Here is a 26,123-nt window from a genome sequence, read left to right on the forward strand (position 1 = left end):
TTCTCGCGAAATTTGGCATCCAGCTGGTCAAGAAGGTTGGAGTAATACTCGCCTGTAATTGTTCTGCCCTTTTCAAGGTAATCAATAAACAGGATCCCTTTCGCATCTCAAAACACGCTGGCCATGACCTTTCCGGCAGATGCGATCGACTTCGCTTTCTTTGGCGCTAAACTACCGGCTAACACCCACTGGATGGACTGCTGTTTCGTTTCTGGCGTGTAGTGGTAGATCCATGTCTCATCCATGGTGACAAATCACCGCACAAAATCGGTTGGATCCTTATTGAATCAGTCCAAACATTGCTGTGAGTGTCTTTTGAGCATTCGCTTTTGATCGGCATTCAACAAATGCGGCACCCATCTCGCGCAGAGCTTTCAGCCTTGTCCACAAGCATTTGGACGTACTTAAAATATTGCAGCACTAAAAAGACGATTCCCGCATAACACTTATCGTCGGTGATACTGCAATACCGCATTTTTTACATGTTTTTTTTTACCAAAACGTTTTCCTATAACAATTTTGCTATAGGGACTAAGAGGCGTTAGTTTTAAAGTCTCGATATTTTTACTCTAAATAATGATAGTTTTTTCTGATACTCCAGTGATATTTTGGTTGATCAAAACCGTAGGTAATATGTTAACACGTTTACGTTAACGGTTTTTAAGTTCCCCTGCCAAAAAAAAAAAATACTTCTCTTTAGATGCGTATTTTGGCACCTCCTGGGGCCCAAAGCAGCAAACTATTGAGTTTTGAAATCAGGGATTATTGTGGTTTAACTTTGTCAGTAATGTAAAAACAAAATATCGGATGCAATAACCTCCAATGACAACAGTCACCAATCCGAGGCTATACTGCTGGTTGGGGCTCACTCAAATATTGCAGATGCCTCTCGGCAGCCTTCTTTACTGACGTCTATGGCTGACAGTTCTTCGGCAGTTCACGTCTGACCTACGGGAGTGGACTTGACTTGGAAGCACGCACAGGCCGGACATTTTGTGGACACAGTAATGCGCTTCGCTTAAATAGCGGACACGGTTAAGTTTAGTAACTAACTTTAAAAATAATTAAGAGTAAACGTGATCTCACTTATTTTCATACAAACGTAATCCCGTATTTTCTCTCTGGATCATGGCACTAGAGCAATGATTTGTTCACACGCTATAGATATTTACCATTGGAATGTCTCTATTTTTTGCTTTTTTGATAAATTGTTTCCAATAGGAGCTACGACCATCTAAAAACCCATGCGCCCAGTTTTATCTGCCGTCTTCGGACATACGGTATACAAATATAATAAATAATTTTGGAAAACAGAAAAAGTACCGACAGAGTTAATTTTATTTTGATACTTTTTTGTAAAAAAAAATAACCATATCCGTTCAGTTTTGAGTTGCGGATAGCGAAACGTTGTTTTTAGTTAGACAAAATTAGTTCGACGTACATTCTTCTTTTTCGCACCGTATCGGGGAGGCATTTGCAAGAGGGTGACAGAAAAACAATGTTTAAATATCTATTTATAAAAGTTATTTGGCGTCGCATATCTTGTTAAGAATAAATAAAAGGAAAAAGGAAAGACCACATTACCTTAAAAATACTTACTTCACACGGTTAAATATAATTATGACTAATCTTAATAAGTAATTATCAATAAGTTGTTTGGAATCTTTTATATTACAATATATATTTCACAACTAGATAAGATACAAAATGGATTCCTGAAACTTCTGATTATAATTTATATTTCTTTATACTTGGGTACCGGGATGATTTAAAACGCATCCCATCATTTCTGTTTACATCGACGTACCCGACGTAACATAAACAGAATCTTATTTTAATATTTTTTGATAATTTTATTGAATAAAGACAAAGTTTTAATATCTTATCCAAGCATAAATTGTTCGGATAGCGATACCATTCAAAAAGAAACATAAATCAGAATAAAAATTCAAGCATGACTAAGTGAGCAGTTTAACTTGACAGGAAATTTTCAGTTCCTGTTTTGATCGGTTAAGTACATACTTCTACATGTATTTAATTACACATTTTTAAAGGGAATTTGTCATGTCGCGTGTGCTTGGAGCCGAGTTCTCTAGAACAACGAATAATGGATTAAATTGGCAATAAAATAGTATCGTGCTTGAGAACCCACTCTATTATTACGTGTAACCACTAACACCGTATTTCATCAATTTTAATATTGTCAAGACTAGAAATCCAATCCTAAGGAGAAAAACTGCAGGCAATGATGTAACTTTTGCGTCGACTTAAATAGGAAGGGCCGGCAATACTTTTACACACATACATTTTTTATGTAATCACATGACTACCTACTAGTTAATTTATTATAAAGTTATACAATATATATGTGCCATTTATTATTTCAGAATGTTTTTTATTAAGTTCTCCGATTTTTCTCTACCTAAATCCAGTAACCATTTTATTACAAATTTGTTTAATAGAATTGGGTCATGGTTTTGTAATGTTCGGGTAACATATTAAATATTTTGGGACCCAGAAACCTGAAATTTCTTTGCCCGAATTCAGAATTTGTGGTAGACCCCATGACCCATCCTTTATTTCGACTTCTGGTAGTGTGGATGTGATCCTTTTGGGATTTGGTAGAATAATTTGCTTTCACAAACATAATTATTCTAGATATATATAATTGCCTTATATCTAAGATATCAAATTTCTCGAACAACTTGACGCCGGGGTACCTGAATGGCTTTTTAAAAATGATTTTAATAATTTATTTTTGAGCAGATTGAGAGGTTTTAATGTGTTTTTATGGAAAAAGTTAGATGTATGTGAATTTTACGTTTTGTGTACGAGGTTTTTGTCATATTATCGTTGTTTTTCGTGACCATATCACAATTATGTACCTACAATGTAGACTAACAAAACCGTTTTTTTTTATTAAACAGTTCCATGACAAAAATATTTTTTTACGCTGTGGAAGATTCCATATTCCCTTTTAAACAATATTACTTTCTCTATTTATTAATTGTAACAGCATCTACGTATAATATTACGTTGGACGTAAATAAACCTCTTACTACGTATTTACTTTGTACTGAATTTAATATTCCGACTTGTTTCAGAACACGATTATTCCTTTGTCAAGGCTTGAAAATCAAATAATACTACATATTTGAAATCTTACCAAATAACATACATACATCCGCTAACATGAGTTCAGATTCAGGGGGGCATATATTATCTGAAAAGAAATAAGTAGTATGGTATTGGAAGACATTGAATTGAATTATATTTTCATTATTAAACATTTTTAGAGAAGGACTGTTATTTAAATCTTTTTCTTGTCGTGAATTATGGGAGAATTATTGTTGATAGCTTTATTAATTTTAATATTTGTATAATTTTCTAATTTCATGCCATTTTTACAAACATATTTTCAAGATATTTAATCTATCGTTCTTTTCATAGTGTGATTATTTTCAATAAGTTGCGAATTTATCCATACGCCAAGAACTACAAATTAACATAAGATTATCGACTTTACGTCGAGAGATAATAACATTATATATTTCTTTAGGCATATCGCAAACAAACAACAATGGACTAATGAGAAAGCAAGAAATTAAAGATCTTGGGATTGTTTTAGACTCAAAACTACTTTTTGAATCGCATATCTATAAAATTACCTCCAAAGCATTGAGCATGTTAGGTTTCACAATTCGAATGAGTAAACACTTTTATAATCCAAAGGCCCTAATTTCATTATATTATACGTTTATCAGAAGCCATTCGGAATACGCATCTCAGATATGGAATCCCCAGTATGCCATATATATAACAAGAATAGAAAATATATCGAAACAAATTTATAAAGCACCTTAAATACAAAACCGGTATTTTTTATGTATCAACTCTCACTGCCTCCACCTTCCATGGAATCACTTTTATACAATACCGCAGAGTGTGTGCGGACAAATTCTGCTTTACAAAATTATGACAGGAATAGTTTACTGAACAGAACTACTTAGTTTAATAACAATACATGTGCCAGCCAGGATTTGTAGACGGTACCACCTGTTTCATGTACCAATAAGTAAAACATCGTACGTTTAAAATGATTTTTTTCGTAGGACTATTTCGGTGTACAATACAAAATTTAAAGATACAGATTACACAAACATCACTGTGAGATTTAAAATTTACGCTAAAAATGCATTATGTAACTTAGTAGACATAATAATAATATATATGTACATCTCCCTTCCCCTCCTTATCCTCTCTTCAAGCATTCTTGCCCTAATCCCGCCCAATTTACAATAACTTACTGTTCTTAAAAAATATATTTAAAAAAAATTTGATTATTGAAAAATATTTACGAGTACATGAAAATAACATTTTTATATATATAAACTTAGATGTCTTTATTTGATATGTAACATATTTTCTTTACTAACTTTGTATACTTTGTGGTAATCTGTTATTAGTTCTGAGTTTTTACACTATATCTGTTTGTTTACTATAAATAAGTATGTAGAACTGTTGATTTCCCTAATAAAATTAAATATCTCGAGACGAGAATGTAATCGAAAAGACTGTCATGCTGGGCAGATACCTAGAAGGAGACAGGAGGGTAGATCCCCTGTCAGATGTAATTATAAAAGCGAATGCAGAAATGTTATCATTACTTTAACACCTTATTTATTTATCTTTATTTATTATCATATCATATTATTTACATAAAATTATACCTTTGTAAAAAGTTCCTTTGTTGCTATCTAACTAGCAAATTGTAGCGAAATTTTTACTTGTTTTAACAATAAAGAAACTGGGGTATGAGTTTCTCATAAGGGATTAAATTCCAACTCTCTTAATGTATCTACTGTATCTTTATTATTTAAAAAAATGCATATTTATGCTATTATTATTTTAGAATGTGGGTTAATATTTTTCAGAGGAGAATAAAAAACACTTTTATCTAACAAATTCTTCCCTGTTTATTTTGCTTCAAATTCTTTTAAAAAATCTCAATTGTAATGTATATTAAACAATAAGAGTTTCAACATGCGTGTTAGTCCAATGTATGTACATTGTATACGTATGTATATAATAAGCGCTCAAATTGATGAATAAGTTTGAGTTTTTTTACGTCTTAGGCTATAACAAGGTGATAGGTGGCGTGTGTCAATACTTACCCTAAACACTTATTGTTTCAGTTCAACAGTATTCTCTCACGCAACCCCCTCCCTCCCTTGTGGAGCTAAGGGTTTCACCCACAAACTAAAACGACGACATTGAAAAATTCACACCATGAAAACTGTCCTCCAGGGGCATAATTACCGGACTTTAATTGATTTTATTGACGGCATTATCTTCTAGGGTAAAATTTAAAGGCCAAACTTTAACAATCTAATTTCGAAACGTAATTATTTTTAAAAGTCATAATCGCTTTTTTTCTATATTTGTATTAATTACACGTGATGGTACGATGAATGATATATTTAAGCACAATGCGGGTTCAAACTGTGCAACTCAGCTAGTTCGTTTGTAGTTTAGTATATTCTTTATATAGGATTCATTGAATTACTTAATAAATGAACCGTCAATAAATTACAACTACATAAAACAATTCAACAATTAGTAAATTAAACTCAACAAACGGCTAAATTCAAATCAGCAACACAATTAAATAAACAAACTAAAATCAATAAACACGAATATATGCCAAGCTAATATATGTACTGTAAATATTAGGTTAAGCTTAGACTCTACTTTATCTGCGTAAATATATATTGTGTTTCAGGGCCAGACCACGAACCTTTGGGGGAACATTCCTCATGTTAAACTATAAAAAAATCCTAATATGTATATTTTTTAAACTGATTATAATTTGGAAATGGATACAATACTTAATGACACGGACTAGCATCCCTTCTACAAACCTGCACACCTCCTTTACCCAGCCCCTTCATAAGTTCTAATCCGATGCGTATCGCTTCGTTAGTCAAATATACATATAAAAGCCAGCTGGAAGAATATACTCGCATAATACAAATAAACTGAAAGAGATCAATTTGTATGTTCCTAATAATTATACTAGATTGAAATCTCATGCTCTGTTTTACGCACCCAGAAGCCGTAAGAATGCAAGTCAGAATTCGTCAATTAATAGGGCGATTCGATCACTGAACGGCTGCTGCGTATAATATGGATCTATTTTTCTGTACACATTCGCAGTTTAGCAGCTATCTGCTTTCTATTCACTAAATTCTAACTTGTATTTAAAGTCTGCATTACGCGACGGGTTAAACAGCCCGTAAAGTAATACAGACTACAATTGCCAAATAAATAAATACGTGTTCAATCGCAATTTAAAAAATAAAGAAATTCGACTTTCCAAAAAAAGGTATGGTTTCATGATAAAAAATGTTCCCAAGAAATTTCGCGGTAAGGCCCTGAAAAAGCTTATCTATTAATTAATTATTAACATATAAATGGCGCATTAGTACTCCAATCGCAGCATATCAACAATTGTTAAATACATGAATGCATGATGATCTGTCTTACGTGTCTGAGGAACAGAAAAATTTCAGTGTAAAATCACATTTTCAAATGTATGTACTTTGGTAGGAAGCATACCCTGGTCTCATGCCTTATGGATAGTAAACAAATGTGATAACTTCTACACCACGAGGCGAACTAATTTCCTTTTTCAGGAGTGGAGGACGTCGGAGTTCTGCTTTTATTTCATATACAGATCTGAAATAAAGAAAATTTCTAATTTTCCATTTATAGAAAAAAATTATTACATTAGACCATATATTATTTTACTTTCGATGTATTATTTAGAGATATAACACACTCTACTGCCCATAAGTTAAAGAACATAAACCAATTTTTAAATATCCATTATTATCGTTTTACGAAAAAATATTGTATCTATCTTTTTTTTAATTCTTAGTCGTCTCAGACTTGCATATTTCATGTGGATATTAACCCGCCAAGCTTCTATTTTTATGCTTGTCAGCAGGTATGATAGAGGGGATATGGAAGGAGGTAATGAAAAATACACCACAACACCCAGACCGATTGAGAAAAAAATCTTTCTTGGATTTTTTCTTGCAACTGGCGGGATCGAAACCGCGACGCCAGTTTCACAGTTAGCTGTCTAACCAACTGCGCCGCGGTGCCTATCTTTTATCAACAATATATTTAGTTTGCCCAAATTTTTGTATTCAAGGACTCAATTCAACTCCTTGGGAAGCTGTTCATATTAACAATAATATAGAAGTCTTCCCTAAAATGTTCTTCATCTCTGTTGTAAAATGTCAATATTAACTTCTCTCTAGGGGGTTAAATCTAGTCCTTGTCTACGAAAATTTGGACAATCTTAAAACATTGTTTTTGTAATAAATAAATTTAATATATATATATATATATACTATTACTACTATCATCCGCCACACGTATATCCTGGCATACATTCCTAGCTTTTTACATATTCATACATCTTGTCATACATGCCCTTCGGTTCTGTCTGCTTTTGACATGACCAGACTATGGATTTTGGTTTATCTGATCATGACACGTCTTCCTTGATCGTCCTCGTCTCACGTTTTCGTTTTTTTTCGCCATATATATTTGTTTTACCATTATTTTTTCGTCCATTCGTTCTACATGACCAAACCATCTCATAGACCCTTTCTTAATCTTATCAATTATACTTGAATCAGATTTACATTCTCGCCTGATTTCATCATTCGTAACCCTGTCATACATTGATTTCCCACATATTCATCGGAGAGATCGCATTTCAACCGCGTTCACTCGGCTTTCATCCTTCCTCTGCCAGTTCAATGTTTCACTTCCATACTTAAGTGTTGGGACTTTTAAATATATATATATTTGAAAGTTACTTGTTACTCTAGGAACATGCAATTTCTCGCATCTACCGAGAGTGGTTATAACGCTTGCCTGTCGCATGACATTTTTTTTACTCTCGGCGAGAACACAATAATTTAATCGAGTTCGAACCAGGTTGTGGTCCCGGGGTAGTATTGTGGACTCACGGGCCAAAGATCCAAGGTCTAAAAGCCACTCTACCTCTATTTATATTTCTATCTATTTATTTAATTCATTTTACAATTTCGCTAACGTATTAGTTTAATATTTCAATTAATTTTATTGAATTTATTATAAGTTAACATGCATTATTTAAATAAAACACTGCTTAAATTTGGAACAATGTACACATAGAAGTCGCTTTAAAAAAAAATTTAAATATCGCGGCGAAGGTTTTTTTGTGAACAATCGTTTTCTTTGGCAAAGTTGGGCATTTAAGGAGGGGAGTCATAAAAAATATTTATTATTTATTTCAATGTACAATACAGTACTTCTGCTAATTACAATATACATAAATTATATTATTAGGTAATTACAAAAACACGTTTTAAAAAAAGCACAATAGATTAATATGTTCAACTTTTAGTTCATAAAACCATTGTTAACAAAGACGAATAAGTCACTAATACACATTATGATACATAGTAATTAGAGGAAAATTCTAAAACTGATCATCCCAGCGTGGAAAAGGTCCGCCTCTTTTGGTAGACTGTTTACCATACGAATCATTCTCCCCACAGACATAATCAACGGTAAATTTGTCCTGCGTTCTGGAAGAACAAATGGCCTGTGTTGCCTAGCTCTTAAATAGTTGCTCGGTACATATAATTTTATGCGCACCAAAATATTGCGATTATAAATAAACCCGTAATTAATTTGTAAGTATTGATTATACATAAGAATAAGAAAAAAGAAAGCCCAGTGGTCAAATTCTTCTATGACGTCTTATGAATATTTCCAATCATTAAGACTGTCATTACAGAAGTATGTCAATCGATTTATCTAAGGTCGACTGTAAAAACTATTACTGTACAAAATATTTCATATACCTACATGCATTGGACAGTTCCAAAGGGGTAGTTAGTTTTAGTTGGATAATAAAGCTTGATTTGGTTCCGAGAACTGCCTTGAGAAGATTACCCCACCAAAGCAGGAATACCAATGATTATTATTGTTGCATGTCATGCGTGGTATTTGCCACACACCCAAAACCGCTTAGAAGACTGTAGGTCTTCCTATCGGTTTCACTCATAGATAAAGCAATGTTTTTTTGTCAATAAACAAGATGATAAGAGTATTTTAAATTTTTTAATTTTATACATCACGGTTTTCATTTGATTTAACCCTGCTACTTTCACTGCGTGTTTTTCAAACTATACGGAGGGCCTTCGTCGGATATTGTCATTTATTCTCATGACCATATTTTAAACGTAAATGGTAGAAAAAACTGTATTTCCTTGTACATATGGCCGTTATAATAATTTTATAAAATAAAAAAAGGCCTCGTCTACAAACAATTGGACATACTCACAGTACTGTTGAGATATCAACCAATGCCAGTGTTTGTTTTTTTACAGCTGAGCTGGTCATCAAGCCCGCCAACATCAGGATCTGGTGCCACGACCGAGACTTGGGCCGGTTGCAGCAGGTGGTGTGGCGAGGACAAGGAGCGCGCCTGCGCACCGAGGTGTCTAGCCAACCCGCGGTTAAGAGGTTCCTGGAAGCGGTTCCTCACATCATGGTTTGAACTATTCTTACCTCAAACTGCCATCCAAATGCAATTTAAAACCCAATAAACATGTTTCAATCTTGCATAGGTAACGGGTTTTAAAATGTATTAAATGGTGAACCGAGATGTTGCTCTCGATTACGATAATAAGAAAAGAAAATTTATTCTTATTTAGTTTTCCTCATTCGCTCCTAAGTAGAGCATGTGGACATCAGACCCCTTCAGGAAACCCTATCGCTAGCCAGCACTCTCGTTTTCTTCCACGTCAATCCCGAATCCCTTAGTTCCGCCGAATAAATCCGAAAGATTGTCATTTTCGATCTTCCAGGAAGGCGGGAGCCCAAAGGTGTGGAGAAAAGTCACCTTCGGTTAACGCTCTCCTGGGGCATCCGCAGCACGTCCCCTAATGCCTAATATTTATTCTTCTTATGGACTTACTCTCAAACCCAGAAGTTTGGTATTTTAAGTTTTAGCAAGTTGCCAAGAATTCGAAGGAAATATAAAATATGCATATATGTATTTATTATATTGAGCAAAAACTCCGGTTTTAGGCAAAAAAATTACATCTAAAATTTTCATCTAAAAATTTCACCATTGATGTAATAGTAGGTATAATGTTTATTTCAAAACTCCACAGTATAGAGTGTTAACTATTTTGTCCAATCTATGTATCAATAATTTGGTTGGCCATTTTTGAAAGTGTGCATAAACAATAAATCTCCCATTTTTGTAATGGAGCATCTAACTGAGGAAAATAATGACCTTCACACTGCAACCCGGCACTCGGCTAGAGAAAAACACTTTCGATTTACCTGGGTCAGGAATGAAAATTGTTTTCTTCGCAAAGATGAAAATTCCACAGTTATATATATTGCCAGCAAGGAAAATTGATCAAAACTGTAACTTATTCACTGGTTATTCTGTATTTTGCTTTTTTCTAGCTTCTTCTTCGTCTCATTTTTAAGCTTAAAAACATATTCTCTCGTATTTCTCTTCATTTTATAAGTATCACAGATGTATCTTTTGTAGTTATAGCTTTTATCTTACAAATTTTAGAAGCATATTCTTTTACATTTCTTGTTTTAATCTTATAGGTTTTTGTTTTTTTTTTTTTTAAACAACGTATAAAAACCTATTTTGTCCCTATAAATTATCAACTAATAGCTTGTTGTCGGGTGCTTAGACATAAGTTTTAATTTAGAATCAAATAAAAGAATACAGAAATAATACTGAATACATATAAAATAATGAACATATAATATTTTAATAAATGTTATTAAATATTTGTACATAACCACTAACCGACTTTTCTATGTCTACCGGTTTCGAGACGTACCCATCTCTTCGTCGGGACACCAATTAAACCGGTAGACATAGAAAAGTCGGTAAGTGGTTATATACAAATATTTAATAACATTTCTCAAAATGTTTGACCACAAAGTTAATGCTTTAAATATAAATATTTTATATTATTTTGTTTTTGATGCTTTGAAAAATTAAAAATATTGATAAGAAGATAGAAAAGAAAAAATTCAACAAAGCCAGATAATAGAGTTTAAAAAATATTTTATTATGTTATATTTTTAATTTGTATTTTAAAGGTGAAACAGGCATGTCTTTTTGTAGTTATATCCTTTATCTTATAAATTTTATAAGCATAGTCTTTTATATTTCTTGTTTTAATCTTATCAGCTTAAGAAACATATTCTCTTATATTTTTTATATTTATTTCAAAGGTATAACAGACGTGTCCTTTTGTAGTTATAATCTTTATCATAAGGGTCATCTAATAGTTAATACGAAAAGTTATTGCCGATTAGATGGAGTCGATTCAGAATAGCATTTTAAGAGTATACTGTTCGCGAATTTTCGCAACTAAACGGGGGTACTTGTCAAGTTATTTGTCCAGGTACCTTGAAGTTAATTAATTATATTTTATTACGGAAAATGAGAATTGGCAAATGTTTTTATTTTAATTTTAGAACTATTCTCAACTTATTAATGGAAATAATAAAGTATGACGTTTAACTACGAAAAGTTTAAAATGTCGAAGAATAGTACCTATCATTATGTGGTGATTGTGTGCGTTGTGCGATTGACGAAAACTGATGACGACAAAAAACTTGCATTTCAAATGTCTTGAATTGATAAAAAATATCAGTTTGAAATTCATCACAAGATTTTTTTATTTTGAAAACAAGCTTTCCCGAACAGTAATACATTATTTTATCAACAATATTTTGAGTTTGTCCATGAAGAAGTATAGAAATTGAAAAAAAAATCATTTTTAGGTGTTGCCTAGTATGTAGGTGAAATATATCAATTATATGAATCTCACCCGCATAAATAAAGGTTTCAGCTCTTTAACTTCACAAACATTAACAGATGAAAGAATTGAAGGAATATAGATGTTCAAATATGGGCAGAATTGTGAATGTTACACAGTTTGTAAAGTGGCCACTTAAACCAGCTTTTGACAGGGCATAAGCCCTGTAGATGCCTAGACTTCTATATTTCACTCTCTTAAATGTTCTTCATCTCTGTTGTAATATGTTCATATTATTTTATGTTATCAAGTTTCAAAAAAACATTTGTAAATCACTTAATTTGTTCATTGCATATTAAATATCGGGGTTTCAATCATCTATGTAGCGATGTGTTTTTAATAAACAAATATATTTAACTCAACAGTGTACCATAAAGGAAATGCACACCGCTGTCATACAGAATGATCTAAAAAGATTCAAAACGGTCACAGCTGATCCAATTCCACCTATTATCTTTTCAAGTCAAGATTTAAACGGATTGACTCCTTTACACAAGGTAAGCTTAAAATAAACCTTTACAAAAATAATATCGTCGGCGGAAATTTGAAATGCTGTAAGGAAAAAAGTGCTATTCAAAAACAAGAAATGTAATTTATTTTTGACTTTGTTTTCCGCGCTAGAATAATTTACACTTTCTTCCTTTTCCTTTTTAATTTTCCCCGACAAATAATTTCTTAAGAATGAAAAAAAAGTGGCGTATCATTTCCAGTCGTGTCTTTGTAGGTACTGCGAAATGTATCGATAATATCATAAATAACATCGTAGGTATTTTTCGAATAGTTTTATCGATATATGCATGCGTATTTCCTGAGTGTTATCGGTTATGTTTCTTTACATATTTTATTAATAACATACGCCTGCAGCCGATATAAAGTAAAATATATCGTGTGATTGTGTAAGAATTGGCTTATGTTTTTCCTACAAGGAATATGGTAAATTATGTACGATTATATTATTATCTATGCAGCCATAAAGTTATCGTAACAATTGCGTGATTACACGCAAATATACTTTATGCTACAAAGCTCAACTTAAGAACGCGCATTGTATGAAAACGAAAAGCTGTTGCTTTCTTGTTATTGGGCAAAGGTATTACACATCATTATATAAACATGATTATTCAATGTTATAACTATAAATAGACGTACGTGTTTTAGAAAAATATAAAGATTTAATTTATGACCTCAAATCAACTGAAGTTAGGCGTAATTTTTTTACCTCTAATAATTTATATTACCTATAGTAGATTTGATAGAGACTATGAACATGCAAAAAAATTGAGTTCATAATCAAAAGAACTAAATTACAATCACTAGAAGACATTACATTAAATCTAAGCTATTCTGGTGCTTTATCTACCGAGGTAAACAGAAAATGTGTTGGATATTACATAAAAATAATAATGGCCTCCATGGTGTATTGGCTAAGACACTTGACTCACTCACGGAAGGTTTCGGGTTCGTTTCCCGGATGAGACCACAAAAATTATATGTCGAACCTGGGTGTTCTGTACTGTAGTTCACTACTTTAATTGAGCCTCCTAGCCTGTTGTAGTGCAAAAATATAAATTTAATCCAGTAAGAAGGCTAAGTAGTACAGACAATATAACCTTATAAAAAAGTTATTTTAGTTTTAACAAATAATATAAAAGCAACTAACAGATAAAAAATGTACCTAAAAGATAAAAAAAATAATTAAGGAAACATAAATAATTAAAAAAATATATTAAAAATAATTCAATTGTAAAGATAGAAAAAAAAAGAATTTTTAAACGAAAGTTGTAAAATAAATAATTTTTTGTGTTAAATATTCACCTTACGGTGGTCTCTGCATTTGTAGTCGCTGCTTGTTCAGGAGTGAGTGGATCCACCCTGCAGTGGGTTGAAGAAGCATCATTTTGGAGCTTTTTAGGCGTTGCCATGGGCTCCAGGGTCTTTTGCAAAGTTTTTTTATTTAATTATTCAAAAAATTGTTTGCAAAATAATTACAAACTTACAAATCTTTTGTTCATACATAGTTGATGATAACGTTTGTACCTCTCTAATAGAGTAAATACTCGTGTTTAAGGCAAACTCGAGGGAGCGTTTTACATTCATTTTTATGTACGAGTATATATTGTATTTTATTTTAGTGGAACAGCAAAGGAGTTCACTCGTCCAACCGTAAACATTTCTGTATAATTGATGATTTCTGTAGGGTTTTAGTATAGAATACAATTCCAAGTATTTGTTTTTTGCGGTTGAAATAATTATTAGCTGTTGAGTTTAGTACCTAAATAGGAAACCTCCAATTTTCTAACGGACAATTTTTTTTCTTCAGATACGGAGTTACTAATAATTCTCACGGTTCAACATTTATAATTTATCGTTAATCATTTATAACATATTTCGAGTTTTATTAATCCCTTTAAATGTTTTTGTAAATGTATATAAAATTTCATGTTTGTTTCGTGTGCTTTCATATAAACTACTTTTAAAAAAATTACTCTGGTTAAAAATATCGACTCGCCTATATTATTTGCTTATAAGTATATTAAAATAATAAAAAGATGAGTGTCTGTATTTGTATATTTAAGACAAATATGAATATGAGACATTTCTATATTATAAGGCGTGTATTGTTTTTTTAGGCAGCAGGACTAGGACATCATGACATCGCTGCGTATATCCTAGAGAGGTTTCCTCAAGGTACAGAAACTACAGATAATGATGGAAGAACCCCTCTTCATTGGTCAATACTTGCCAAAGATGATGATCTGATTTATAATGCTCTTTTGGATCATGGAGCTCAGGAAGGAAAATTAGATAACGTAAGCATTATTCGTTCGGTCATATTTATATTATCTTTTTTTAAAAATTAATCAAACTTATCTCTTGCCAATAAAAATGATTTCAGAAAATGAAATCTGCTGGTTTCTATAAGAATCGCCCAGCAGACATAGACAAGGCGCAGCTGTACGTCATTCCAGAAGCGCCGAGAATCGCGAGTGCAACATATCCTGCCTCCTGGGATTGGAATTTACTAAAAGCTGATATTCAAACGGCCCCTTTACCTACCAGACCGAGGAAACTATTGGGCTCAACAACAGCTACGAAGAAACCCTCCTCCGTCCCAGCTATACCAACTACAGCGAATGTTTTGAAAAAAAATATTTCTTCTTTCGTTTCTCCTGGCTTCGAAACTTACAAGGCCCTAACGGAAAATATTGACTTGGATCATGACGAAGACGAAGACAATCGAGACATTAAAAATGATCTAGATAATGACCGATCGTCTGAAAACGTTAGTAAGCTTTATTTCAACACTTCTAGTGTGAACGAGCAAAACTATTTTATTTGCTACGCTTTATTTTTATTCAGTTGATGTATTATTTCACGATGTTTTTCTACCGATGGGAGACGTCCAATTGCTGCAATAATAAAGAATTTTGTTCTAGGATAACAAAGAATTTGAAACATCATTCAAAGGAGAACATTTCAAAGGTGAAGACCGGGAAAATGTCAGTGAAGACGTTGGGTCACCTGATACAGATATACATATCAATAATGACTCTAACGCTTCTACTGACAATTTACATTCCTCCAACACTAATGTTACTGCACACAGCACTCATAAAAAATCCGCAACTTTACCTCAAACCGCACCTAGTAATAAGCACACAACCTCCAAAACTCTAGATTCTAATACTAATGAACGAATGTCAAAAACAGCATCCGCACAAAGTATTCCAAGCACTAAAACACCAGATTCAATTAAAAACAGACAAACACCAGTATCATTAGACGATGAAAACAATCGCAAATCGACACTCAGTAACCACGAATATACAAATCATTCACCGTCGCCTTTTGAAGACGGCGATAGAACCTATCCATCTTCACCAGTTGGATCTGAATTCCCATTATCCCCTATTAAAAGTGAACGCAACACGCACACTTCTACTATTAAAGATAGAACTGCGACGAGTGATTACGAGGAAGAGGACCATTTCGATGCCGACAGTCAGAGTGCTACAGAAATGTCGTTTGACAGTCAATATAAAGGTCCTCAAATTCAGAGTATGGATGATGAAAAGAGTAATGACCTGGATTTAGATTTGAATTCAGGAAAAATCAGAGGCAGCCGGGAACGTCTCGACTCCAACGACAATGATGATGAAGAAAGTACTATCCGGGGAGAGAGCGCTTCTGAATATGGCGACGTGCACAAAACTGACACAGCTGATGTTCTGGAAGTGGAAGATAAGAAAAACATTCAAAGCTCAAAAGGTAATGATTTAAATGATAATATCGTGGAGCATATTTTCAACTGTCAGAAGGAAAAAATGGCAAACTCAAATTGGATAAACAGGATATTGCATGCCAAAACTAGTGTTAGTTATTATTGAAATCAAACTTGCATGAACACTTATAGATAGGTTTATTGTACGCATCTTAAAATATTTTAATATCTATTCATACAACTAAATAATAGAACGTACATATTTTAGGATTTGTGTTGTTGATAATCAAGGCGTCGTTTGTTTTCATCTTTGTTAAAAAACATATTCCGTCACAGGTCGTAATTCGCAAGGGTGTGAATCCACTATAGAAGGAGTCATCAACGCTGACCCCGAAGTAGATTCTCTGGATGCCGACCACAGAGAAAATGAGCATTCTCCTGATGAGGTAAAGGTTCTTAACAAAACACCAGAGGATAATTTCATTTGAGGATGATATCGTAAATATTGCACTCATATTTTTCTTATCAATGCCGGAGCTATTATCAGAACGAATCAGCTGCGCCATATTCGTCGTGCAATATTTTAAAAAGTAACTACTTGATCCTGTCAGAGATAACTTTTCTGTACATAGCATGAAAGTAAAATAAATTAGACATGGCATTTTTGCACCAGTTTGCATTTTTGTTTTTGCACATTTTCCATACATCAACATGAATGATTTGCTCGCTTGTTTTATGAATTCCTATTTAAAGTTTATTCATGACCAGTAAGTACCTGAATAGAGAAGAGGTTAATTTAAATTTGCGGTTTATTTTCTACCATCAACAATCTACCATAATTATGAATTACGAATTCTTATCACGTTATATTCATTTACTATACTTGTGTGTAATAATTCAAACTATATTGAATACTGATATAGTGTATTTTGTAATGCAGTAGTGCATAGTGTATATATGTATCGTCATGATCGTAGAACAACGACGCATGTGATTTTTTTCTACTTTACATGAGAGCGGTTTTTTTGACACTGTACACAACTTGATAAGTACAAAAACAAATCATTTGATACTTGAATTAGTTATACATATTTGGTTTTTTCAAACCTGGAATATAAAGCCTTTATGTAACCTTTTTAAGACCACATATAACTTCGTATATTCTCAATCGCCCACAGGCTGTAGTGGTTAATGGAGTGAATTCGGACTGGTACACCTCATCTTCCGGAATCCCACAAGCCTCGCACCTAGGGACCATTATTATTTATATTATGATATGCAAATGACATTGGTGATTGTATAAAATATTCTTAATTGTTACTTTTTGCCAATGATGCTAAATTATTTTTTTGAAATATCCTCTCCGCAAGATGCTTTAGATTTACGTAAAGATCTGGAATCTTTCCGTAGATACTGTGAATAGAATCAATTGTTTCTCAATATAGTTAAGTGCACTCAAATATCTTTCACCCGTAAACGTAACGAAATAACACATCCATATAATGTTGATTCTATTTTGTTAAATAATGTGAATGAAATCCGGGATTTAGGATTGATTTTGGACGGGAAATTGAGTTATGTAAGCCACATTGATAATATTGTTCAAAGAGCATATAAAATGCTGGGATTTGCAATTCTAGTGTCAAAGCCATTTGGTGACATAAATGTTTTATTAAAACAGATTTTTTTATGATATGTGCGCAGCCTACTTGAATTCGGTTAAATTGTATGGAATCATATTTAGGATTGTCATACAAAAAAGAATTATAATATACAAAACAAATTTACCAAACATTTGAATTACAAAATAAATAATAATTTTCCTCATAATGTAGATGCAGCAAAACACTATGGGATCACTTCTTTTAAAGATCGAAGAATTGTTTAAGAGCAGGTGTTTTTGTATAAAATCTTAAGTAACGAAATTGATTCTGCTAAACTATTATCACTAATTAAATTTAGAATACCTGATTCAATAGCAGACTAAATCATATTTTTTCAACATCTCTTCAACAAGTGAATCTGGGTAAAAATGAATATCCAACAATGTTTGAGTATGTCCAAATACTTGCAGACTGGCTGGATTTTCTCCCTAGGGAGTTATTCATATTTAAATTTATTTTAACAGAGAGGGAAAACATTTTTGAGAAGAGAACATGGAAGTCTAGGTATTTACAGGGCTTATGACCTGTCATTGGCAAGTGGCCACTTTACACATTCTGCCCATGTTTGAACATCCACATTTCCTCAACTCTTCCATCTGTTGACTTTTGTGAAGTGACTAGAAAAGTCAACGGATGGAAGAGTTGAGGAAATGTGGATGTTCAAACATGGGCAGAATTTTAAATGTTACACAGTGTGTAAAGTGGCCACTTAAACCAGCCAATGATAGATCATAAGCCCTGTAAATGCCTAGACTTCCATATTCCCTTCTCAAAAATGTTTTCCCTCTCTGTTGAAATAAAAATAAAAATTAATATATTCATCGACTATGCTCGTCATACGATAAAAACTTTAGCACGATAGATCTTTTCAACGAAAGAAAATATTGTTTTAAAAAACATATCAAAATTGCGATAGAGACGTCACAAGACTAAAAATTTTAGTTTCTATTCTTTTCGTTTTATTTATTAGTTTTCATTCTTTTATTATTATGTACGCGTATGTATGTACGTAAGTGTATTTGTGTATGCATGTGTTCATGTACATTTATATTAATTTTTATCTCTTTTTTCATTGTTTTATATTTACTCGCTATTTCTTCTTCCTTCTTCTCTTCCTTCCCTATTTTTCCATTTCTTCCTTCCACTTCCTTTCACCCCTAACGAACCGTACGTTTTGATTTTTATATTTTTGTTCATTTATGAAACCCGTAATAGGTCTTGTTATTTGTTGTTATTCTGTACGTATTGTTTATAATTATGACTGTTGGTTTCAAAAAAAAAAGAAAGTCAATGTCGCATTTTTCGCACATCTGTCGTTGTTCTACGATCACGACGATATATTTATTATACTCTCACATTTATATAGATCCAAAACCTAATCAAAGGGTTCATATTAACATTTTTTTCATTGCCTCGTTTGCATAATTCGTTTTCGACTTTACCTTTTTTTTCTAACATACTTATTTTTTATTTATTTATAAGGCCTTACCACTGAAAATCTGTATATTTTTTTCAAATAAGAATGTTGTTATTTGTTTCAAAATCTAAAACCAAAAATACTCTTTTTCTTATTACGATAATAATATTTTATACTAGGTACCTAGCAGGAGCGTGCGATGGGGTTTTTAATTAGAGAAGCAATTAATATATTTATAGGTACATATAGTACATATTCGTAATAAGATACAATGTCCATAAGACATTGAAAGCTATATATATATGATTAGAAATAATGACATTAATTTTACATATCTACTAATAAATTGTTATTGCAAATCAACCAACTTTACTTTAGTATATAATTTAATAAATAACTGCCAAATATTTTTTGGCGTTATATTTTATTTGACTAAAGTGCAGTGAAACCAAAATAGATATGATATGACTTTTCAACGAAAAAGAATTGGTCATTATTTGTACGCAAAAAATCAATATAGTAGATTATACACTTTTTTCTTATGACAAATAAACATTGTTATTGATAAAATCTTTAATTTAAATTCTTCTTTTCTTTTTGTATTCCTACTCCATCACAAAATAATTATTATAATATTATGTTCAGTGCCAAAATACCAAAACCGCATCTGTGCTGCGCGGCGTTTTACTGCCGCATCGCGTCAAAACTACATGAAAAATGTACGAACAATAATGTATCGGGCCAGGTGAAAATTTCAGTTTGAGCTTGCGCGCGGATTGCGCGTTTTCGAATTTGGTTCCATCGTTATTTGCTTGAGATCGATACGCAGCCAGCCAGTAGCAAGTACGCGCCGATCAGTACGCACATGACAGCGCTGACGAATGGATACGTTGGTTTTTATTTTTATATTTATAAGGCGATAGTAAAACTCCTCCGCAATTTATCGCTATTATTAGTAAAATTATTATTACATTTGGTTAAATAGATCTAAATGCTAGGTATCATGACTTAAAATTAATTTATTAAACATGATATTTTGCAAACATTATTTGGTTAAATTTAGGGGAAGCAATGGTTCAATGCGTTCTATGAACGGACCGCGCGTGGTACCTAGGTAGGTATTTTTAATAATAGTGCTGCAACACTCATTGATGAATAGTATACTGTCTTACTCTTATTCTTAGTGGTGGGGGTCAGTGCTATGCAAGCTCCTGACGTCACTGCGACCTGTGAAGATCTATTGTGACGTGTTCTTGTGACTAGTTCTCGTCCTCCAAGCCCAGGTCCATAAAGAGCCTGGCTACTGTGTGAAAGGCGAGAGCTTACATTTTGATCAATCTCATCCTCCAAGCTCAAAGCGAGCTCTTTAACATAATCAGGTTTAACCAGGTGTTACCACCTACATACGAGGCAAAATAATTCAATTAGATTAATCTCACCCGCATAAATAAAGGTTTCAGCTCTTTAAATTCACTAACATCAACAGATTAATGAATTGAAAGAATATATATATTCGAATATAGGAAGAATGGTGAATGTTACACAGTGTGTACAGTGGCCACTTAAACCAGCCAATGACTGGTCATAAGCCCTGTAGATGCCTAGACTTTTATATTACCTTCTCTAAAATGTTCCTTATCTCTGTTGTAATATGTTTATATTGACAGCTCCCTAGGAAGTTGAATCCAGTCCAGGCCAACTAAAAATATTGTCTTCAAATACATAGCATGCTTTTTTTTGTTTCTGCCTTTTTGTATTTTCAAAATTCATCTTCATTATACGGTCTGTCTCTAGTAATGGGAGCTTCGTTTTTCAGACTGACATAAATATCGACGACGCTGAAATTCAGCTGCTCATCGACAGCGGGAACATGGAGCAGTTAGCATCACTCGTCCTCAACGGGGAAGGAGACAGGCTTGTGGGCCACATGGCCAGGAACCCCGAGCTACAAGCTTTTCTGGATAATGTCCCTTCTTACATGGTGAGCATTTAAATAATTATTTGACTATCTAACCAAATTTTAAACTTTACAACTATTTTATTTTTATTTTCATTTATTCGTTATTTAAAAAACACATTATTATGTCAAGTCATGAATAAATATGTTGGGACCTGATCTGTTAGAAGATTATCTATTTCTTTTGATTAGTTAATAACAGTTATTTTAAATAGGGAAATATCACATACTTCGAACACCGATTAAAATATATGAAATAGATTTAGATCAATTAATTGTATTTTCAAAATCAATATGAATACTATGGAGAAATGTTTTCATACGTAAATGTAAAAAAGAAATTCAATAAAAATACGTTCGTAGAAAAACGCGACGTGTTTGGCCTTGGTTGTTGTGACGTCAAGATTCGCGATAATGTTCTAAACAAAATTCAATGACTAGGAACAAATAAACATGAATCGTCGAAGGAGACAATACTACCTTCCACTAAGGGGTTTTCCTGACACAGTCAAGCCACACAAATTGTAAAAATATTTACAAAAGCATCAGTTTCTGTCTGCAGAAAACAAAAAAGAAACAGGTTTAATAAAAAATGGCAAAAAATATGAAAATTAATGCCAGTGTTTAAGACTAGTAGTAACCGTCAACTGGAAGTTTTATGCTTTTTGAAGTTTTATAATTTTCTGAAGCTGCTTAATATATATTATTAATTTTAAAAAAAATATTTATTTGTTTATATTTTATCTTTGCAATAAATACTAAAAAAAATTATAATAAAATTTGCTTACCCAAAAATTTTTTCAATACTACCATGAAAATGTTAAAATACCTAAACTTCAACAGTCTCGCGGCAAATGTTATCGTAAAAATATTTTTTTTTTTTTAATGTGTGGGCATTTTGCATACTGTGTAACACTCTCCATACTCCCTATGTTTAAACACCCATACATCTCCAATTCTTGTCTCCTTTTAGAACAAAATAAAGCGCGTTCATCTGTCCGCTCGCGAGGGCGCCCTGCGCGAGCTGCAGGCGGCGCTCGATCGCCGCAAGTTCGCCGTGGCCCGCGACCAAGTTACCCCTTCGGGGGCCACGCCGCTGCACGTGGCAGTGCTGTTTGGACACACCTCCGTCGTGCGTTACTTGGCTGGCAGGTAGGTACTCACGGGGTCCACGTTCATGGCGCACGGAAGGAATGCGGTAGTTTTGTGACGCTGCCCGGATGCGTTTTGATAAAAACTAAAGCGTTGATATTTACAAATATGTGTGTGGCTCGAATCTAAAAGGCCCAATGTCGTCAATCGTAATACGACAGGAGTGCCATTTGTAAGCCATTTTGTGACGTCATAATGAACTGTGTGGCATTTTACAAGGATTATTATATAACGTTTTATAAAAAACATTTCCATAGATGTCTGTGTAAATATTTTTTTTTTTTTAGTTTATCGATATCGACCCTCTTTAAAATGTCGGTAAGAAAAAAAAATTTTGCATTAGCCCTTTTAGATCCAAACCACAGAAATATATATATTAAATATACATATTGTTCGGACCAACTCTCAACTAAATCTGAACATACCTACCTATCTTTCCCATATCCTAGCGCACTCCATGTAACAATAATGCTACGTCTGAATGCCGGAAAAAACCTTATATTATCAGTACATAAATAACGTTCTACGAGTGAAGTGCTTTTCTTTCATCAAGCGAGCTGGGCCAGCGTCCATTTAGACCGCCAGCTCCATACTAGCTGTGCCAGCGTCTCACGACCGCCAGCTTCACCAGCCAGGTTCCATCACACGTCACGCCTCATCGTCAGCAGGTTAGTGGAGTTGCGCAACCTTCCTTCCCCAGCAATACAGCCCACTTACTAAATTTATCTTCTCCTAGGACGAGATAATCTTTACAGCTCGTACACTCCTCAACATATATATCCATAGGATCTTAGAAATGTGATGATTTTTGTATCTAAAGATAATGTTAACCTTAGTGGGTTGCGTGTAATCGAATTGTGAACGTTTTTTCTTGTCGTTGGTTTTTCATCTAATGACATATTTATATTTATTGTGTTTTTTTTTTACCGGCTTGACTTTTTTACTAATAGCATTACTTTTTTAATTCATTCGTTAATTTTGAATTTTTAATATTCATACGTTTTCAAGAACACATTCATAATGACAAAAGACACACTCGTATATAGAATTCAGATATTCATAAAAAAGCATAGCCACACTCTTAGTTCTATTATGATTTTTTTTAAATATATTACATATTTTTACGATTATTTTTTCCCGCTGCCTTTGTCTCTTGTTTCGCTTGATAAATAAATTGTTTTCCGGCAGCTCAATACTATTAATTAATAGTGCTTTTTTGTATACAATCTTTTTTGATATTTAGCTGAAAACAAAACTTGTATTTTACTGAAAATCTAAATATCGATCACGCACATTAAAGCTGCGATATCGACAAGGGTCCGTCGGGTGTGATACGCGGGAGCGGGGAGTTTCTATCCCGTCAGTACCGCTTTCTGTGCGCGTCATGAACGTGGACCCCGTCTATCCATTAGAAGTTTTTGAACTACAGTAGGGCCAATTTAATAGGTCACATTTGACACTTCATCAAAATTTAACAACATAACCTTGTAAGGGTGGTAATAAAATATTATTAATTTTTTCGAATTTAGAACCGCACAATTGCTTAACTATTTTCAATTACAATTACATATTTATTGTAATAATGACAAAAGAATGTAATTTTACGATTTACTTTCACTAATAAACCATTCTAAACATAATAAACTTTTTTGTTCTAAACGTCGTTACAATGTTGATTCAGTGAACCCTTTTTCTTTTTAAACACTAGGGATGTTACCCAGAAAAATCGAATTTTGTTAAATTATGTACTTTTCTTATTTTGTTCCTTAAATTCACGATGGAAAATAATAATGGGACAGGGATTCGACTTATGATTTTAAAATAAAATTACAGTACCTACAAGTACTTTTTCATAGTAACTGAATTCAATTCACATATATTATGTTTGAAGTCCGAATCGATTCATTCACTTTAATCGATGTTTTTATGCAGGTCACCTCACTATGAAGCTAAAACCGACAAATGTCAAATGTGACCTATTAAATTGGCCCTACTATAATGTATAAGTTGCGGTAGCAGACCGCATTCAATAAGGGCAACCGCGCTTTCCCGAAACTGTTCGTAAAGATCATTGTCGTTTTTCAGTTTCGCACATTCTAATTATTTGGTACTATCTTTTACCCGCGGCTTCGCTCACGTGTAGGGTTGACAAATTTCGCCAGGGTCTGGTCAGGACATTCTGGAATGGGGATATGTAGTAATAAAAAAGGCAATTTTACAATGGTTTTCAGAAATGTAATACAAATGATTTTCTTACATTTTATATGGTACTTCTTGCGGAAGAAATACCGCTGGCCATATTTGTTCTATTACTTAATATTAACGTAATACTGCAATATTGATTCTACAGTCCCTGGGCCGCGATTATGAACGGCTTTCTTCATTGGTATATACTGCGACGGTATAAACGAATATCGATATTTATTTAAAGTGTGTTTATTTGTATGAAAATTCAAAGTATCTTTGTCAGTAACCGGTAATTGAACATGTTTAGAAAAAATTGTAAACATATTATATTTTTCATACAGAAAACTTAATTTGACTTTATAGATAAAATTGAAGATAAATTTTAACGTCCCATCAGAATACGTACCTTGGTAGCTGACGATATTTTTTTATCGTTACTTTTCACTGGACCAACATCAATGGTATTACTTTTTCCACTATGGTTTTATGAGCATGAATGGAAATTAAATACTCGCTCAATTTCAAATGTTGACAAAAAAAAAACATTTTTCTTTCACAGAACCTATCGACTTCCACTATATCGAAGCAAGTTTAGCTTCCATAAAATTCTTTAGATACATCAATTGCTGAAATTATTTGCCACATTATTTTCACATTCATAGTCAGTACGGCCGTGGAAGATTTTTATTGATTAACAGCGTTTCACTGTGTTAGTTTAAATCGGAACATTATAGATTTCATCGGGACGTTGCGTTGGGACAGAAGGCTCAATAACAGTGACAGTCCCGATATATCGGGACGGATGGCAACCCTACTCACGTGGTAAAAAAGGAGACATTATTTGGGTAGTTAAGTAGTTGTGTCGTTTATCAATAAGAGTTTTTGCTTATCAATAAGAAGTTTTCTGGTGGAATGATATATTTTATCCTGATTGAAAGTAGCTCGATCTTTCGCTATGAAATAAATACAATGATCCGTTAGTCTATGATGTCAAAGCATCGTTATTTTGTTCACAAATCCAAAATCTTACGATAAAACAAATACAAAAAGAAAACCTTACTAACTATAGATAAAGCAAGACAATAATATAAATTTTAAAAATTAATAAATAGATTTATTTTAGATATGTCAATCGGTCCCTCCGTTGAGACGTGAAGGAAACACAAACAAACAAACACACTTTCGCGTTTACAATATTACTATGGAAAAACTAATTTACTAAATAATTAATATTTATTTATGATCAAACCGCGAAAAATAACAAAACATTCTGCATAAGCTTTACTTAAAACTTTTTTTTGGAAAAAATAAATATTTGCGTTTTTATGATTTACTACAATTTCAATTATTCCGGGGGCCATTTTCATCGAGTTGTAAATAGCTCATTACTCGAAAATGGGAATCCTGTTGTGGTAAAACGGGTGCGAACTTCGCAACTCTGATTCCTGAGTCCGTAACACTTACCACGGGACCACAACCCGATCCAAAACTTAGTAAACATTTTTTCACTTATAATATTTTATTACCCATTTTGGATGAAAATTGTGATTTTAATTTATTCTTTTTTTTTGTTAAATTAAATAAGTAT

The 26,123-nt window shown here is 32.9% G+C and overlaps 1 protein-coding gene across 1 annotated transcript in view; it reads left to right on the plus strand.

The window, feature by feature from the left end:
* The window catches only part of LOC148277402 (uncharacterized), a 42,993-nt gene that overhangs the window by 10,870 nt on the left and 6,000 nt on the right, over nucleotides 1–26,123 (plus strand). Inside the window, exons 2-9 of the mRNA XM_088232917.1 lie at nucleotides 9,459–9,622; nucleotides 12,302–12,433; nucleotides 14,567–14,746; nucleotides 14,833–15,219; nucleotides 15,374–16,205; nucleotides 16,495–16,604; nucleotides 21,056–21,220; nucleotides 22,170–22,348. Of these exons, the coding sequence (XP_088089043.1) occupies nucleotides 9,459–9,622; nucleotides 12,302–12,433; nucleotides 14,567–14,746; nucleotides 14,833–15,219; nucleotides 15,374–16,205; nucleotides 16,495–16,604; nucleotides 21,056–21,220; nucleotides 22,170–22,348 (2,149 nt within the window). The remainder of the gene's footprint in view (nucleotides 1–9,458; nucleotides 9,623–12,301; nucleotides 12,434–14,566; nucleotides 14,747–14,832; nucleotides 15,220–15,373; nucleotides 16,206–16,494; nucleotides 16,605–21,055; nucleotides 21,221–22,169; nucleotides 22,349–26,123) is intronic.

This window comes from Micrasema longulum, unplaced genomic scaffold (assembly GCF_059751315.1).
Source record: "Micrasema longulum isolate JH-2025_06_02 unplaced genomic scaffold, ASM5975131v1 h1tg001038l, whole genome shotgun sequence".
Taxonomy (NCBI): domain Eukaryota; kingdom Metazoa; phylum Arthropoda; class Insecta; order Trichoptera; family Brachycentridae; genus Micrasema; species Micrasema longulum.